The sequence below is a fragment of the Ovis aries genome, chromosome 8 (genome assembly GCF_016772045.2).
Source record: "Ovis aries strain OAR_USU_Benz2616 breed Rambouillet chromosome 8, ARS-UI_Ramb_v3.0, whole genome shotgun sequence".
In the NCBI taxonomy this organism is placed as follows: domain Eukaryota; kingdom Metazoa; phylum Chordata; class Mammalia; order Artiodactyla; family Bovidae; genus Ovis; species Ovis aries.
The window spans coordinates 86,618,173-86,637,439 of record NC_056061.1 but is presented as its reverse complement, the minus strand read 5'-3'; the positions used below and the strand labels follow the sequence as shown (position 1 = coordinate 86,637,439).

The 19,267-nt window shown below is 38.7% G+C and overlaps 1 protein-coding gene across 6 annotated transcripts in view; it reads right to left on the bottom strand.

Moving 5' to 3' along the window:
* QKI (QKI, KH domain containing RNA binding) overlaps positions 1–19,267 on the bottom strand; it is a 157,548-nt gene that overhangs the window by 85,835 nt on the left and 52,446 nt on the right. For all 6 annotated transcript variants that reach the window (XM_027972645.3, XM_027972641.3, XM_027972643.3 and 3 more), the window contains exon 3: positions 1,886–2,002. In XM_027972645.3, coding sequence (XP_027828446.1) covers positions 1,886–2,002 — 117 coding nt within the window. The remainder of the gene's footprint in view (positions 1–1,885; positions 2,003–19,267) is intronic.

The window sequence follows — 19,267 nt, the reverse complement described above, 5'->3', positions numbered from 1 at the left end:
TATTCAAAGGTCACAAAGCAACAACAAAGTATTGTCATTCCCAAAGCTTAAAAAATTGTAGTACTCCCCCATGATACAATGTAAGAGTTTAAACAGGAAATGTACTAACAATGTAAACAAAATTTATTAAAGAGCAATCATTAACAGTAACTGATTGATTACTGTGTCAAAGCACTATGCTAAGTGCTCACCAACTTCTGTAATCCTCACAGCCATCAGAGTGACCTTACAACTCCCACTTCACATGGCACCAAGAGATGAAGTCATTTGCTAAAATCACAAAGCTGCTAAGTGATAGAAGCAAGAGTCAAATGAAAGCAGGATAGTTATAGAGGTTACACTCTTAGCCACTCTAATGTATGCCAAAATGATGGCAGAAAACTGTTCTTCAGGCTCCAAGTTCAACTTGACTGAAAACAGAGCTCGCGATGTCTCATTACAGGGTTCCAAGCTCGACTCCTCAGTGTCTGTGTGAATGGAGGGCTGGTACTACAGAATCGACAAGAGGCTGAGGAGAGGGCAAAACAGGCTTTGTTAACTGATACAACAACTTGTTTAACTGATGAATACACTAATGTTTTGGTGAATACTTGTCCTTCAGTTGGTGAGAGCTTGTCTTACTGTACCTAGGCTATTAAATCAGCACTGCTTAATGCAAAGCAACCACAAGTGCAAACATGGGAACCAAAACTGCATGGCAATACAAGACTGCCCCTCAGCTGAGTCACAAAGTGATTAAGCTATTTTAAGATTCTAGTGAAAAAGACAGTTTTAAATACAACTGCTAAATATGCTCAGGGAGAACTCACATGCTTGCCTCAAAATATCTTTATACTCATCTGACAAGAACAGCTTAAAATAAAATTTACACATAATTAATATTATTGAGGGCCTCTCTGCTCAGCTTAACTACTAAGTCATTATTTACCTGTAAGGAGAGAAAATGATTGAGACCCAGTCAGCTAATGGGAAAGTTTAAATGAAATGAGGCGAGAGCTCAGAAAGAAGTCAGCATGAAGTCAGAGTACCTTACAGGTCTGGCGTTCACTCTGTAAGCTCCACAGAGGGATTCAATGCTCAACACGCTCTAGCAAAGCTGCCCACAACTCCATCACTTGATGTCTTTTTCAAGGCAATGTATTTAAAAACCAAACACACAACAAACCCTTCCTAACAATACATTTAATCTTTGGCAATCAAAACCTATGCTATTCTTAAAAAATCAAACGTTTTTCACACAGATAGAATTCTAAGTATTCTGCCTCCATAGCATCACTGGATAAAAGGAAACCAGCAAATAAAACCTTCTGAAAAAACAGTATTTAAAGCAGGTAACCAGGTGTTCATCAATTAAACTAGAAAAATAAGAAGTGGCAAAAAGAAGAAAAGCAGAAAACAACAACAATAAACTTTAAACAGCTGGAAAACGAACTCAACGTGAAATGCTGGTGAAAACCAAAATGACTCCCATATGGCTAGTTATAAGCCTTCCTCCACGCTTACTCACTCTCCTGATGAGATGACACAAATCCACAGTAATTCATTTGATTCTTCTCATTTAAATCTCATCAAGAGAAACATTTTAGATTTTTCAAAGTTTCAGTTACATCTTTAATACATACAACACTGAATAGTCTACTTCCAAACTGGCAGCTTCTCAAGTGAAAAAACGAACATGAATATGATGGATTAACTGATATTAGCTGGCTAAATGAAAAGTAATGATAATCAAAAGGAGAAAATTACGACACCACCTTTAAAAAGTTAAAAATTTTCTGACATGAAATAACATATAGTGCTTTAAGATCTAGATATTTCGTTATTAAAATTCAAAAGTATAAGTACATTATTCACATAAAGGATGGCCCCATTTTCAAGGACTTACCTTCTTTTTATCCCTCATTGAGCCTTTGCCTCGGACCATGATCTTACATCCTGTTTCTGCTTCAAGCTGTTTAGCAGTAAGTCCTCTAGGTCCAAGGATTCTCCCAACAAAATTAAACTGGGGGGAAAAAAAAACCCAACATTGTGCATTATTCACATAAAGTCATTTTAAAAGTATATACTTAACTTTCTCTAATTAAATTTTTAGAAATACTAAGTTGAAATAAAATCATCAATTTCTTGCCAAGTTTGGGGGTGTAATGACAGCAGTTTATGGTTTAGCTTGAAATTTTCATGTGCATTAATACAAATCATGGATTAGGAACAGCAGAATCTACCTAAAACAGGTGCTGTATTCAACTGCCCATCGACATGCACACTCTAAACAAGTCACATGAAAAGTTCAGCAAATCCCTCCTATGACAGGGTTCCAGGAGCTATTTACTATGTTAAACAGTGGCTGCCTTTTATACAGAAATCCCTGGGGGAAATTCCTATCTTACTGATCTAAGTTATACTTCAGCGACTGTTCAGAGAGCATTGTATTTTGGGGCTGGCTGCCAGAACACTGATGGCTAAAGTTGGATTTCCCACTATACTCTTTAAGACATAAGAGTCTACACTTTTTCCCACAATCCTTGCATAATTTTGTATCTGCATCCTTATTTTCCTATTTTCCATCTCTACCTTTAGTTCATACTACTACTTTGACAAAGAACCTTAACTCTTATCACAAAAAGGACAGTGATAAGAAATAACTGTATAAATAATTATCATCCTTCCACAGAAACTTCTAATATTCACACATAGAAGTTAAATTTTTTTTAAAGGCCAATGAGAGGAAAAGATTGACTGTGAACACTGGAAAGTAAATTTTCCTCATTAATATGTCATCTATATAAAAGACAAAAAAAATGAATATCATCAGTTCCACAAAACCATCCATGGGTGGTTTTTATCTACTTATTCAAGCAGGTTACTGATACCTACGCTTCCCACTTTCTCCTGCATTTTATCCCCACTGTTAGCTGTCACTCCATAACACTAGTGTGCCAGCAGTCACTGCTCTCGGGGCTTAAGCAGCGAGGGCACTTCCTCTGTCTTCTGTGCTCCAGAGGCCGCCTGCTTCCTCAGCTACTCACCAGCACGGCCACATCTTAGAGAAGTGATTCCCAAGTGAAAGATGTGCGTGTACACGTTTGAGGATGGAAGAAAGTCCTACTCCCTAGGGGATTATGACATCAGTTCTTCCACCCCAAGCAAAGACTCTCAGGTCCTTGACCCAGCTATACAAGATTCCAAATTCTGAAACCTGCCTGAACCATGTCTTTACATTCAAATAAAACCCTTCACCTTGCCTAGTTTTTGGCATATAGGACTTAATCTACCTCTTCACCCAACTAAACTCTTGCAGTCATCCAGTCAAGAGCCCTCCTCCCATATTCCCAATCTAAATAAACTTAAGTACTGTACTGTACTTGAAGTACTGTACTATGATTACACGCTCACACTTGGAAAGCAAACAGACCCCAACTGGTATTCAAGCTCCAATACTAAGCAATAATTAAGAATTGGGAAGTCATATAAAACAAGCCTCAGTCATGTGATGGAGACACGCTTCCTGGAAGTGCTGTGAAGAGGAACTGCACGTGTGTACAGCACAATATACATGAAACGTCCAATACCAAGCCCGCCACACGGCGGGTCAGAGTCTATGACGTCTACTACAAATTCACTTTAGGAAGCCTCAGGCCCTCAATCAACAAGTAAGCTCAGACTGTCCACGGAAGGGGATATGATCAAATGGCAAACCTGCCCTACAGAACTCCAGAGAGACCAGAAACTCACGCACTGAGTTCTGCAGAAAACCAGAAAGAAAAGGTGGAAATGATACACAGAACAACTGACCAAAGCCTGCTCGAAGAGTAGCAACTGCCAGGCATCTAACTTGGAGGTATCAGGCTTGAGTTTTCATCTCTAGAAAAGATGCCCGAAGAAGACTCTCACACTGCAGCATTTGGCTCCGTTCTCAAAGGCTGACACAGCTTCAGGTGATCAGCTCCCACGGAACCCTGCAATGAGCTAGCCCAGTCCAAGAATACGAGCTTCTAATTCACATGCTGTGCTTCATACTTACGTATGTATAGACAAAGTTCACCAAAGACTTGAGGAATGCTCTAACTTGAGGAAGGCTCTTGCATGCAAGAGTGTACAAACTAAAGAAGCAGGACCAAGGACTGTCCCATTAGGGAAAAGACTGCTGCTAAAGGAGACTGTCGTTCAGTGGCTTAGTCGTGTCCTACTCTGCCACCCCATGGACTGCAGCATGCCAGGCTTCCCTGTCCTTCACCATCTCCCAGAAAATTCCCCTCAAGCAGCAGACAGCACTAAACTACTTCCTAAATCGGTCATACACAGTTACAGTCCCAAGAGGAGAGGACTTTGCTCTGATACATTTCAATGCTTAGGCTGTTGGTCATCAGATGTGTATTTTTTGAAGCACATGTGAAGTTTTCAGACTATTCTATTGGGTTGTTTTGCTGTCTTATTGATTTCTACTTTGTGGTCACAGGTGTGGCAAATGACTTTTCCCTTCCTGTGGCTTACCATTTTCATCTTTAATGGTGTCTTAAGATGACTTAATTTAAGCAGACTGAATTGAATTAAATTATATATAATTTTAATGCAGCTCATGTCTTCCCTTAACAATATTTTCTGTGTCCTGTTTAAAGGTAGTCTTTCCCCATCCCAAGGTCATCAAGATACCCTCTGTATTAACTTGCAGAAGCTTTACTGTTATGACTTTCTTATCTATGTCTACAGTGTGCCAGGAAGTGATGTCCATGATGTGAGAACAACCTTCTCTTCTTCTGTTCCCTCCGGTGGCCGCCGCATGTTGCTGAAGAGACCGTCCTTTCCCCTGCTCTACAGCGCAGCGTCATTTCTTCTTGTAAGCAACACCTATACATGCTTATACATATGGGTCTACTTCTGGGTTCTCTATTAAGCTACTTGGCTTAGTATCTCACTGTCATTTAATGTAACTTTATTTTCAAAATCTTAATGCGCAAGACAGCATGTTAGTTCACATTGCTCCTCTTTCAAAGATGTCTCAGTCTTTGTGCCTCTATACAGATTTCGGAAATAGCTGGTCAATTTCTAAAATGATACTAGCGATAGTTTTTACTGGGATGTTATAACAATCTTCAGGATCATGAATATAGTGTAATTTTGTCATTCTGATTTCTCTCAAGAATACAAAGCTTTCTTAGTGTGCCTTTATTTGTTTTTGTTTGATTTATTCCAAGACATTTGGGGCTTCATTTTTGCTACTGTAAATCATATTTTTATTTCATATGTTTCTTTACATGTGAAATCATGATTTATCTTTTTGTATCATACAGTATACCCAGCAACCCTGTTTCTTCTTTCTTCATTCTAATTTTTCTGTAGGTTCTTTTGGATTCTTTTGGTAAAGATTCATATCACTTGCAAATACGAGAAAAGAAAAAATACATAACTGTCAATCCTATTTTTAATTTCTTTTTCTGGCCATCCTTACAGCACTGGCCAGCACATCATGGGTTCAAAGTCAAATCAAGTGTATTATCCTTGATTCATTCCAAGAATAAATTCTCAATAGTTCACTATGAAGTCTGAAGTAATCTGTGTATACTTCAGCATATTAAGAAAATTCCATTCTACTCCCTAATTCATTAAGAGTTTTTATTTTTAGTCATGAATGGATGTTTAAATGTATCACATTTTTTCACCATCGAGACAATCATAATATTTCTCCTTTATTCTGGTAATACAATGGATTACAATTCATTAACAAATGTTAAATCACACTTATAGTTCTACAATAAACTTGATCATGATGCATTATCTTTTATTATAGATCACTAGGTTCAGTTTGTTAGCAATTTGGTGACAATTTTATTTTTTAAATTTACATTCACAAATGGAAGTGGCTTGTACTTTTCCATAATATGTTTCTTAGGGTTTAGGCATCAAGATTATTCTGGACTCAATGTGTTGGGATGTAGTCCCCCTTTTTCAGCTCTTTGGAATGGCTTATAGAAGCTAACTTGTACTATTTCTTCTTTAAATACTGAAGAGAAATCAGTGGTGAAGGCACCTGGGTCTAGAGCATTTTTTTCTCTGTTCCGGTTTTCAATTATGGATTCAGTTACTTTAGATTTCCTATTCCTTCATATGTCAATTTTGGTAACTTGTATTTATCTAAAAATATGTCAGTATAGTTTAAACTTTCAATTTGTTGATATAAAGCTTTCATAGACTTTTCGTCTTAGTATGTACAGGATCTGTAACAATGGTCCCACTTCAATTCTGACTGGCTATCTATGTCGTCCTTTCTCTTGATCAGTATTCCAGTCTTTACAAAGAATGTACCTTTTCTATTGTTGACAGGGGTAGACTGATGAAAATAAATGTAAATTAAATTTGTAGACAGGTCATTCAAGAACGACTACAATTGCCCGTGCATCCCTAACCTATGCCATCTGCAGTGTAACTCTGCAGCTCCTCTCACCTCTTGCATCTGGGGTTGGCATGGTGACTGGCTTTCCAATACACTGTATGAAAAGAATAATGTGTGTTTTAAAAGCCCAAGTCTCAGTCTTATGTGTACTTCCTCTCTTAGGCCCTATTATTCCCATGTAACAGTCTCAGACTAACCCACTTGAGAATGAAAGACAAGCCATCTAGTCGCCATCCATGCCAGCCCACACCCAGGTAACTATTAAGAGCAGAGGGGCCTGGCTAACCCGCAGCTGACTGCAGGTGCTGATCAGAAAAACTGCTGTGGTGAGCCCAGCCTAAACGAAAACAACTAGCATGCACAAGAGAAGCAGGAGCTAAATAAGTGGTAGTTGTTTTAACGTAAGTTTCTGGGGCAGTTCATTAAAATGCAGTAGTAGGCAGCCAATACATTGATTTTCTTCATTTTGTGATGGTTTTCCGGGGTCTTAAATTAATTTCTACTCTTACCTCTATTACTTCCTTCCTTCTACTTCTTTTACGTTTAATCTGCTGTACTTTTCCCGATATTATGAAACGAATGCTCAGCTTATTGTACCCTTTCTTCTTTTCTAATAAATATACATTTAAAGCTTTAAGTATTCCTCTAAGCTGAAATATCAATAACCTCAGATATGCAGATGACACCACCCTTACAGCTGAAAGTGAAGAGGAACTAAAAAGCCTTTTGATGAAAGTGAAACAGAAGAGTGAAAAAGTTGGCTTAAAGCTCAACATTCAGAAAACGAAGATCATGACATCCGGTCCCATCACTTCATGGGAAATAGATGGGGAAACAGTGGAAACAGTGTCAGACTTTATTTTTGGGGGCTCCAAAATCACTGCAGATGGTGATTGCAGCCATGAAATTAAAAGACGCTTACTCCTTGGAAGGAAAGTTATGACCAACCTAGATAGCGTATTAAAAAGCAGAGATACTACTTTGCCAACAAAGGTCCGTCTAGTCAAGGCTGTGGTTTTCTCCAGTGGTCATGTATGGATGTGAGAGTTGGACTATAAGGAAAGCTGAGCACCAAAGAATTGATGCTTTTGAACTGTGGTGTTGGAGAAGACTCTTGAGAGTCCCTTGGACTGCAAGGAGATCCAGCCAGTCCATTCTAAAGGAGATCCATCCTGGGTGTTCACTGGAAGGACTGATGCTGAAGCTGAAAATCCAATACTTTGGACACCTCATGCGAAGAGCTGACTCACTGGAAAAGACCCTGATGCTGGGAAAGACTGAGGGCAGGAGGAGAAGGGGATGACAGAGGATGAGATGGTTGGATGGCATCACTGACTCGCTGCACATGCTGCTGCTGCTAAGTCGCTTCAGTCGTGTCCGACTCTGTGTGACCCCACAGACGGCAGCTCATCAGGCTCCCCCGTCCCTGGGATTCTCCAGGCAAGAGCACTGGAGTGGGTTGCCATTTCCTTCTCCAATGCATCAAAGTGAAAAGTGAAAGTGAAGTCGCTCAGTCGTGTCTGACTCTTCGAGACCCCATGGACTGCAGCCTACCAGGTTCCTCCGTCCATGGGATTTTCCAGGCAAGAGTGGTGGAGTGGGGTGCCCCTGCATGAGTTTGTGTAAACTCTTGGTGATGGACAGGGAGGCCTGGTGTGCTGCGGTTCATGGGGTTGCAGAGTTGGACACGACTGAGCAACTGAACTGAACTGAATACTTGTTCAGACTTTTAAGCACAGTACATAATCGATTTTTCTAAATAGTCCATGGGTGTTCATGAGACTTCCTTGGCAGTCCAGTGGTTGGGACTTTGTCTTCCAATGCAGGGAGTGCAAGTCTGCTCCCTGTCTAGGGGGCTAGGATCCCACATGCCTTGGAGCCAAAAAGCCAGAATATTAGAACAGAAGCAATGTTGTAACAAATTCACGAAAGACTTTAAAAATGATCCATGTCCAAAAAATCTTAGGAAAAAAAGCAGGCAAACTCCTCTGTGACTAACTTTTGTCTATTTCTTTCAGTTCTATTTGCTTTACACAATTAGAAACTGTGTTGTTGGTATATACAAAATTATATTCTTCTGTCATTATGAAGTGGTCTTTTCTCCAGCAGTACCTTTTGCCCTTAAGCTTACATATATTAAGATATAAAGATATTTATAAGATATTAACATTTATTTTCTAAATTTAAATTTATTTTCATACTGAATTTTCAACTGAGGTAATTTTCAGTTCATTAATTTCCTCTTCAAAAGCTTTGAGTCTTCTGTTAAATCGATTAATCCCAGTTAAGGAATTTTTCAGTTTAATTTTTCTTTTATACTTTCTCTTTCTCTGACATATTCAGTTTGACTCTTCTTTCATAGCTCCCATAACTCTGCCATATTTCTCCAACTTGTCTTTTGTCTCCATACACACAATAAGCATAACTTTTATAAAGTCCGGATCTAATAATTCTAATATCTAGAGTTTTGATGAATGTGCTTCTTTTGTCTTGTTTCTTCAGATTTTTCTGAACATCATCTTGTATTCTTTGTGTTTGCTTGGTTTCTAGTGTGTGCCAGACAATGTATTTACTAAACAGCTTACAGAAATAATATAAAGCCTAAGGTGATGTTATCTTTCTCCAGACGGAATATATGTCAGCTTCTGCCAGGCACCTATTGTTAACTAGCAACCTAAGATCATCTCAATACAATTTTGCTTATTGAGGTTGACACAAGTTTGATGCTGACATGCAAAGTCTGTAAAGGCCTAGGAAATTAGTTCCCTCTTACCCCTGAATGCACACCCATCAGATTCCTACCCGAAGCACAGACTGGAGATGGGAAGGAGCTTACATAGGTTAGACCTATTGTGCCCCAAAGCTTAGCTTCTCTACTGTCCTCTCCAGGTTCAGCAAACACACCTAGAGGAGAAGCAGTTTCACAAAGCCAGGCTTACATCCAACCTTGATTCTCTGTCCTCCCAAGAATCCTGAATTAGCAGTTCTTCACAATCTTGCTAGGTCTCTGATGCAATTCAAGCAGATGTCTGTTTTTTGTTTGTTTTTTTCCCTATGTCCTATTTTACTGAAATTGTTCAGCTCGTCTGAATTACCCTTAGTACTTAACAGAGAAGTCCATGAAATTTTTAAAGAGGCTGCCTTTAAATCTAAGTAGATCTAGAAGTAACTAATTTCAGGCAGTACAGGGTAAAAATATATGTAACTTTTGAATTTGTGCCCTGTTAAAGTGGTTGGCTCCATTCCTGATACACAAACCCAAAAGAGGCCATCTTTGGCACATTCTTTCTTTTCATATATTAAATCTCTTTTGCTAAAACCACAGCTTACACAGAAAAGGTTTTCTGCTACAGCTAACTAATACTTCCAATTATTATTTACTAAATAAAAAATGTTTTAAAGCCAGTCAAACATTAAATCCGTAACAAAATTTTCCTGATCCTAAAATGAACCAATCTCTATTGCACCACAACCAGCAAAAAACAGCTCATATGTGTTCAAGTGCATACCACTGGGACTCAAATATAATCGAAACCATCAAGGTCATCCTTCTCAAAATGGTGTAAGTAGAGAATGAAAAAAATTAATCACAGCAGCTGCTTTGTCTACTGCAACCAATTTCCAAGTTAATATTGTTTGCCTTGCATTAAAATTCATTCTGTGTTGATTTATCATGCTAGTTCTGCAGCTTCATTCAATTAAAACAATGTCATAACACATTTAAAGAAAACCATTTCAAACAGCCTAAGCTAACCGCAAAATTTAAAGGCCGAAAGAAGGGAAAGAAAGAAGAGGGGAAAAAAAAAGAAAGACATTCATTAACCCTACTGTGTAAGTACAGACTTTTCTGTGGCTTACCAATTATATCGCCCTCAAGTGGCATGTTAATTTCTAAAGAAGAGGTCAACATCATGTCTAATGCTATTTGATGCTACTGACTTAATTTTAAATAGAAATTATTCTCTCAATGACAGAACATAAAGTATTATAGTAAATCTTTCCACTAACCTTTTAAGAAATATACAATCAAAGATAAAATCTTTTGTGGCACACTATTAAAGCATATTAAAAAATGATTTCCAAAAGCATTCGTTTCAGTGAAATGCTTCTAAGACATGTTTAATTTCTGCTTAAATTTTTGGAAAAACAATTTTAAAAAGATGATGCACTTCTTTGGATTGCCTTTCGCACAATAAACTGATGCTCTGTTTTTAAATATTTTGTCTAGTATAGCTAAGGTGATTTTAACTTCAGTTCAGTTGCTTAGTCACGTCCTACTCTTTGTGACCCGAAGGACTGCAGCACATCAGGCCTCCCTGCCCCATCACCAACTCCTGGAGCTTGCTCAAACTCATGTCCATCGAGTTGGTGATACCATCCAAGCACCTTATTTTCTGTCGTCCCCTTCTCCTCCGCAGGGTCTTTTCCAATTTTAACTTAGATGTTTATAAACGTTACATCGTATCATGTAAGCAACATAGTAAGTATCAAACACATACACACAAATGTGTATTTCTTGATAAAGTCTTCTGTTCGGCAGATAAAAATGGACCACTTCTAATGTAGTCAACACTAGTAAGCCATCTTATGCAAGTATGTAAGATGAGAGAAGAGTTATGACTACTTAGCAATATAACTGTTTTTAATTAAAAATACCAGAATATCTTGTTTGATTTGATTTTATAGTTTCATTGACTAAGCTGATGATGGTAAAGGAGGAAAGGTTAACAACGAGGGTTAAATTTAAAAGTTTGCTGCATCTAAAGTCCACTGTGAATAGCATAGCCTTCTTCCAATATCTGAAGTCATTATCCAATTTAGCAAATAAACTGCCTGGACATTTATGAACAATAAAGTTTCGACATACGTCTCGTGATTTTCACTTTCATCTACTCACTAACGTAAATGAAAACACCAATCAATATTCATGTCAGAACTATACCAACTGAAACTAGTATGGCCAGATAGAGTTTAGCGGGAAAAAAAAAATCAACGAAAGTCTTCTATTTAAAAAAAAATGAATATATCAAAATGTCATGTACTTTTGGAAAGACAGATGTCTTATCCCTTCTCTATCTTCATGTTAATCCCAGATAAACAGCCAAATATATCTTCTTAAGGAACATAATTACTACAGGAACCATTCTGCAAACCATTCGTATCCTTCATACACGTCTGTTGGTGGCACAGGACATATAAGAAGCAGCAGTTACACCAACAGATGTAAAAGTGAAGAAAAGTAACCAATAACAACCAAAACATTAAATTTATAGCATATGAATCTGGATAACCTAAATCATGTCAAGTCTTTCTCTTTTGAGTATAAATATAATTTGCAAAAAGGAGGAAACCATTCAAAACAAACTCAGGTTAATAAGATGATGATTATTCAGGAAGCTAAATAACACGTACTTAGAAAAACAAGAAATTATCAATTAAAATAAAAGATATGAAGGCAATGAAAGCCAACAAGGGTTGATGACACAAACAGAAGACAGTACCTTTGAAAGTGTAAGGCCCAAACACACACGAGGCCTTCTGAAAAATCCCTGGTTACTTTTCAAACCTTTATCTTTAGCCTCCTGTTCAGAAACATGTTGTTTTCTAAAACAGCGGGGACTTTGAATTTTTGTTCCCTGTAATACCTTTCTTTCTCTTTTCTTCTCACCAAACACGTCAAATTCTCATTTCATAGTATTAAGCTCAAGTAGTCCTTCAGTGACTTCCTTGGTTGCTAACTCCTAGAGACGGCTGTTTTCCCCTAAGTGAGGGCCCACCTCTTAAAGCCCTCCTGTCTCACCGTCTGCAATAATCTGCATGTCTTTTACAGGGCATTCTTTGAAATCAGAAACCAGCACCGCACGTACGTGTGTGTATGTGAATCCACAGTGCCTTACACGACATACAGCACAGAGAAGAAACGAACACAGGCAGCACAGGAAGGCTCACACATCCCCAAAACTTATTAAATGGAAGCCTGACTGTTTTCAGAATAAAATTCAAATGAGAGTTAATGATGTCACAGAAACAACTGTTATTTCCCACCCACAAAAACGGGTGGCCAGGCTCCACTGGTCTGACCATGGACTACTCCAGAGCCCATTTCATTCACCAGCTTTGGAGGGGAGAGGGCTAGGATTAAGAAGATTCTGTTACTGACGGCTTCATTCACTCCCAGGAGACACTGCTCTCCCAAAACAGGACGAAAAGCGATCAGCACCTTGACCTTTCCTGTAACATCTAACACCCAATAGCACTGAGAAGCAGGTCTCTCTCTAACAATGCTTCAATATGGAAGCATCATAAGCGCAAGGACTATGTCATTCAACATTTCTTAGATGTTGAGTACTATGAAGTATGTTCTACTATGAGTGTTCTTTAAAAGTGAACTTTGATGCTTGGCACTTTAGCCACACTGAAAAGTGAAAGGAAGTGAAGGTGGCTCAGTCGTGCCAGACTCTTTGTGATCCCATGGACTGTATAGTCCACGGAATTCTCCAGGCCAGAATACTGGAATGGGTAGCCATTGGGGATCTTCCCAACCTGGGATCAAACCCAGGTCTCCCACATTGCAGGCAGATTCTTTACCAGCTGAGCCACGAAGGAAGCCCAAGAATACTGGAGTGGGTAGCTTATCCCTTCTCCAGTGGATCTTCACAACCCAGGAATCAAACCAGGGTCTCCTGCATTGCAGGTGGATTCTTTATCCACTGAGCTATCAGGGAAGACTTACCTGCATTAAGTCACTTAATCCTCACAACAACACTAGAAGGTAGTTACCATTATCATCTCCATTTAATACATCTGAGGTTACAAAAGTAGTCCCCATCCTAGAACATCTAGAGTCCAGACACTTCAGCAGTATAGCGTAAAGCCTCTCTTCTAAATACCCTGATTCTACCAGGTGTTCATGGGTAGCTCAAAACGTTTAGCACAAAGTCTAGAAAAAACCTCTTCAGATTTAAGTTTACTTTCACGATGAGCCCAAATGTTAATTTATTTTCCACATACACCACAGAACATACCATTACCATACTCCTTTCAGATGACCACCCCTTTTCAATATCCTCATCTGTCTGTTACTGACTAGGATCAACATCCACATCCCGTGTACCGTAACCAACCTTTCACATGAATGAAAACTTGTACATGATCATTACTTCATCCACATGATTCAATGGCAAATATGCATAAACTTCAGCACAAGACACACACACAGAGAACAGTACACTTATTTGAATCAAGACTGAGCTTACAAGTGTTACCTCAGACCCAGAAGATAAGTCTGGGATATCAAATATTTAGTAATCTTGACCATGTATTGATTATGAATATAGCCTAAGGCTCTTTGAAACTGGTTTCTTAAATTTTGCTGCATAAATATCACTCTCATAACTGCTCCAAAAGTACTAATTCAGCTCTTAAAGAAACCTGCTCTTCTGGGGCATAAATTTTAGTTACATTTGACTTACTGGCAACTTACATTACCCTTGCTTCAATGTTCTTAAATTGTTAAGAACAAACTCAGTTTACAGTGATTTTGAATTATTCTAAGTGATTTTCAATTATTAAATTCTATTAATACAGTACGTTTACCATCTCTTACTCTTGGTTCCTCTACAATATTATCCTCCACACGTAACAGACTACGAAATCTAAGATGTTAAATTTAATCTGTTCCCTTGTCTTTGTTCCAACTGTCACTGCCATCCTTCAGGCCCTTGCTGCTGAATGATGTCAAAATTTTACAGTTTTATACTCATATCTCTTCTGTAGCCTTCATGTTTCTACTCATTTCTCAAATTTTGCTTTTTTATTTTGTTTAATCTGTCCTTAAAACTGCAAATTTGTACTGCTCTTAATAATCTTACAAATAAAAAGGCAAAAAAGTAATAATCACTGTTCTATAACCCCAAGCAATACAACAGTGATAAATTTTTTAAACTCAATCAATTCCTTACCAAGTAATGAAGAAAAAATTATCATATCAATATGAAACATGGAGATGGGCAAGTTCATGGTAAGCAGGCTACTTATTGATATTGTTTTTGAATTTAAGAAAAGCTTCCTGGTGGCTCAGACGGTTAAATAATCTGCCTGTAACGCAGCAAACCAGGGTTCGATCCCTGAGTCAGGAAGATCCCCTGGAGAAGGGAATGGTTACCCACTCTAGTATTCTTGCCTGGGAAAACCCATGGATAGAGCAGCCTCGTAGGGTCTCCCCAGCGGCTCAGCGGTAAAGCATCTGCCTGTGATGCAGGAGACCCGGGGTTCCATGCCTGGGTCAGGTAGATCCCCCGGAGGAAGGCATGGGCAACCCACTCCAGTACTCTTGTCCGGAGAATCCCATGGATTGAGGAGCCTGCAGGCTATGGTCCACAGGATCACAGTCACAAAGAACTGAAGTGACTGAGCCACACACGCACTGCAATCAAAACTTAGATTTCAGGAATTTCCTAATTTATTATAAACTATTTTGTTCTACAGGGATGAGTTTACTAACACATATAACATACTTTACCAAAGAAATAATTAGATTTAATTCTATGGCTAATCCTTAAACAAGTTCTATTTCAACGTCCGCAGGGTGAAACTGCAGCACTTACGTCTCCTGCCACTGGCAGGCGGGTTCACCAGCACCAGCTGGGAAGCCCAAAAGTTAAGCCAAATTCCACCAAAAGCTACAGTAGTTTTCTGCTCAAACTCAAACCAAAAGAAGGTATAAATAATGAGTTCATTCACTCACAAAATAAACTTAGATCACCTATGTTAAGCAGGCACAAAAACGGGTGGCCAAGCTCAAGGGGTTATCGTAGACTACTCCACACCCCATTTCATTTTTACCAGCTTTGGAGGGGACAGGGTAAGGATTAAGAATATTCTGTTATTGACTGTTTCACTCACTCCCAGGAGACACTGTTCTCCCAAAATGGGCCAAAAAAGATCAGCACCTTGACCTTTCCTTTAACATCTAACACCCAATAGCCCTGAGGAGCAGGTTTCTCTCTAATTTTTCTATTCCTTTGATTACTTCGGTGAGAATATTAGAGATATGGAGGTTAACGCAGGTGATGAGGTTACCCATCTAATTCCTTAAGATCTCTGTCACAGTAATCTTAACCAAGTAGATCCTAACAATCTCTTTTTGGATAAGATAAATCACAGGGAAAATTTTCTATCTCAACTGAGTTTGGAAAACATTTGCTTACAAGTAATTATTCTTCCCTAAAAACTAACTCCATCTTTAAGCTTGTTCTTCTACACACTAGTCCTTTTTAATATCAAAATGTTACTTACAAAAGAAAGCATTCCTATTTTAAGACGAGATTACTTTAAAAAAATCATTAAACTTTGAAAAAATTTAAACCAAAAAAAAACTAGTTTTCAGACTGTCTTGAAATCTTTCTTGGAATAATTTCTATTAGCATCCTAAGAAATTTAGTATATCTCAGACCACAAAGAGCCTATTAAATATCTGGTACACAGCAGGCCTTTGAAATATCCTTGCAAAGTAAAATAAAAATGAAACTTAAAAACCAAATGTCATGAAACTGACCTTCACTGAACTCATCTGTTTAAAGTTCTAAGTCAACAATAATAGTCTCTTCCTAAAACTTAAAGACATGCTCTATGTTATCAAATTGTACTGCTAAATTACAAACTCCAATAGGTTAATATGTAATCTGAAACATTTCACACCATTCAATAAAAATATATTATCTAACCTTCTTCAGATCAACAATCTATCCTTAAGAGGTTCTTGTATAACATATCAAAGAGAGATGTGCAGATGTTTTTATTTTCACTTGTAATTTAGATCATATCCTGCCAAATATCAAGGTTTAACCTAGGCATTGAAAATAGAGACTTGGCCGATCGTTAAATTTTTACTTACTGTCCATCAGTTTCTCAGAACAATGAAAGACCAAAGTAGTTTATATCGAATCTTTCAACACAACAAGAAAGCCACAACAGTCAAAGAACAAAGGCTTAAGTAAAGATAACCAACTGCATTGGTCTCTTTTTTCCTCTCATAATTCCTCCAAAACAAAAGTCAGCTCAGCAGCCATTCTGCAGGTGACAATCTTAGGAAACCGAACCTGACCAATAACTCCATACCAACTCAGAAGCTATGACTAGCCAGATTTTTATCTCCAAGCCCAGGAGAAATAAAAGGAATTTAAAAATTATGTTCCACCATTAACACAGATTATTATTAGGAGCTAGACCCCGGGTCGATTCCTGGGTCAGGAAAAGCCGCTGGAGAAGGGTGAGGCTACCACTCCAGTATTCTTGGGCTTCCTTTGTGGCTCAGCTGGTAAAGAATCCACACGCAACGTGGGAGACCTGGGTTCTGTCCCTGGGTTGGGAAGATCCCCTGGAGAAGGGAAAGGCTACCCACTCCAGTATTCTGGCCTGGAGAATTCCATGGACTGTATAGTCCACGGGGTCGCAAAGAGTCAGACACAACTGAACCACTTTCACTTTCCATAGAGAGTACCGTGAAAAACATTATAAAACCCACATTATTAATTAGCGTTGCCATGTTGAAGTCCTACAAACTGGAAAAAATATTTGAAAGGGCATTTACCCATCTTACAATCTGCGTAAACACATTGACAATATATGCCCTCATGACAGCTTAGATCCAAGACAGACCTTTCAAGGCTGTAACTGTTCAAAATTAAGACCCATTTTTAAAACATCACAAAGTCAAATTATCTTCATAAAAAGTTTCTGGGAAAAGTCTCACTACAACTTAATCATGCCCGAAACAGTTCTGCAATCTATCTGCTCACATACACACTAGGCTAACCGGGCACCTGACAGCCAGCCCCTGCCAGCACTGGAACTCGCTCTACCACTCTGGCACTCCCTATAAGGCCACTTCTCAGAGCACAGAAACGATGACCAGCAACTTTAATGGCACAATTATCCCGGACTCACTGAAACGCAACATCTTTTATCAACCAGCATTAACTCCATTCACGTACTGTTTATAAGATCGTCATGGATTCAAAGAAGTCCCTCCTTAACAACTGGCCAAACCAACACTATGATGGCCTATGTATAACTTTAATCTTCATTTCTGTTTGTCCTTTTATGAAAGTATGATAGTCTTAAAGGATTTAATGCAACAGCTTTTCTCTTTCATACAACACTGTGGGCTCCTTCAAGGATGGGGATTTTTTTCCTTACTCATGATCACAAGAACCTTACTGAGTGCTCTATCAGATATCATATATTTGTTATCTTCATTACTCTTAAATAATTCTATGATGATCTTATAAATAAGGAAACATTCTAAAGTTAACATGGGCTCAAAGTCAGTGTGATAGTCTCAATTTCCAGTCCCTTCTCATGCGGACGGAGTGACTTGATGACACAGTCTATCAGCCTCAGCACTGCTGACATGTGGGGCAGGAGAATTCTTTGTCGTTGGGGCTGTCTCGTGCATTGTAGGATGTCTAAGTGCATCCATGGCACCTACCTACTAGATGCCATTAGTACTCCTTTCAAGTTGTGACAACCAAAAATAACTCCAGAAATTGCCCAATGCCCCCGAAGGGCAAGATCAATCCACAGTTGACAACCATCAAGCTAAGGGAATGTTGGCTGAGGGAGAAAGAGCAGAGGTCTTTCACGTGTTTAAGCAATTTGGCTCGGCTCTGACACTCCCGTGACCTGCCAGGAGAAGAGCTTGTCCAAGCAGCTGCTGCCCCTTTGGGCGGAGCCAACAGGAACATAAAGGTAACATACAGGCCAAGCTGGCTAAACCCAATCAGCAGAACTCCAGCCCACACAGTGTAGACTAAATAAAGAGCACAGAAATCAATACTTGTTATTTTAAGCCACTGAGTTTTAGGACAGCTCACATAGAGCACTGCTGTGGCAATTGTTGACAAATACAGCCACTAAAGGAGTAAGCCACGATTCAAAACCTGACTCAAAAGCCCACTATTACCTCAACTGTATCCAGCAGTTTTCTTTACTGAACTAATATCCCCACCTCCAGGATATGCTTAATACTAGCAGAGATGCAATACAATCCACTTTATTAATAAGGATAAATACTACAAGTTATATTTGTTAAAAATTTTCAACAAGCTACTCATATTATCTTCTCATTCCCACACCATTAAGCCACTGATTCAAAAAACACTATGGACATAATACAGCACAATCTCATTTCTCAAACACCGAATCTAAGGCTTCCTTCTCTTATCAGTCCCAGAGTTACACACAGCCAAACCCAAAACAGTATCTCCAAGTTTACACTTACTTTTATAAATAAGTTGCTATATGTAAACTTAAAAGGCAACTTTTTTTTCAAAGTTCAGCAATATTTAAAACACTGAAATTTTCATACAGATACACACAACAAATACTTATCGTACAGCTACCGTTTACTGGACATTATCCCAGGCAGTGAGACTATAGAAAAGGACAACATCACCACCCTGCTGGAGCTTATATCCTGGCAACACAGCATTATGTAGGTACACAGCATTATGGCACTTTCCAAATGTCTCACATGTACTAATTCACTCATAAGTCCTCACAAGCCTGTGAGAGACTACCTCTATACAGAGACGAAGAAGATAATGACTGGATTTGCCCAAAGCACCACACAAGCATTAGGGCCAGCCAGGAGGCTGAGTTCACACGTTTGGACCACTGTACTACACTGCTCCTTTGCAGCTTTAATGAAAGCATTTTCAAGTCCGAGAGCATAAGTTCACTCAAAAAATCAATTCCTCACACACAAGGAGGTAGGACAAACGCATATGCAATGATCTCTAAGATATATTAAGAAAAACGGGAACAAGAAAAACACATACTTGTTTTATTGTGACCAATACCTAATTCATAATTCTG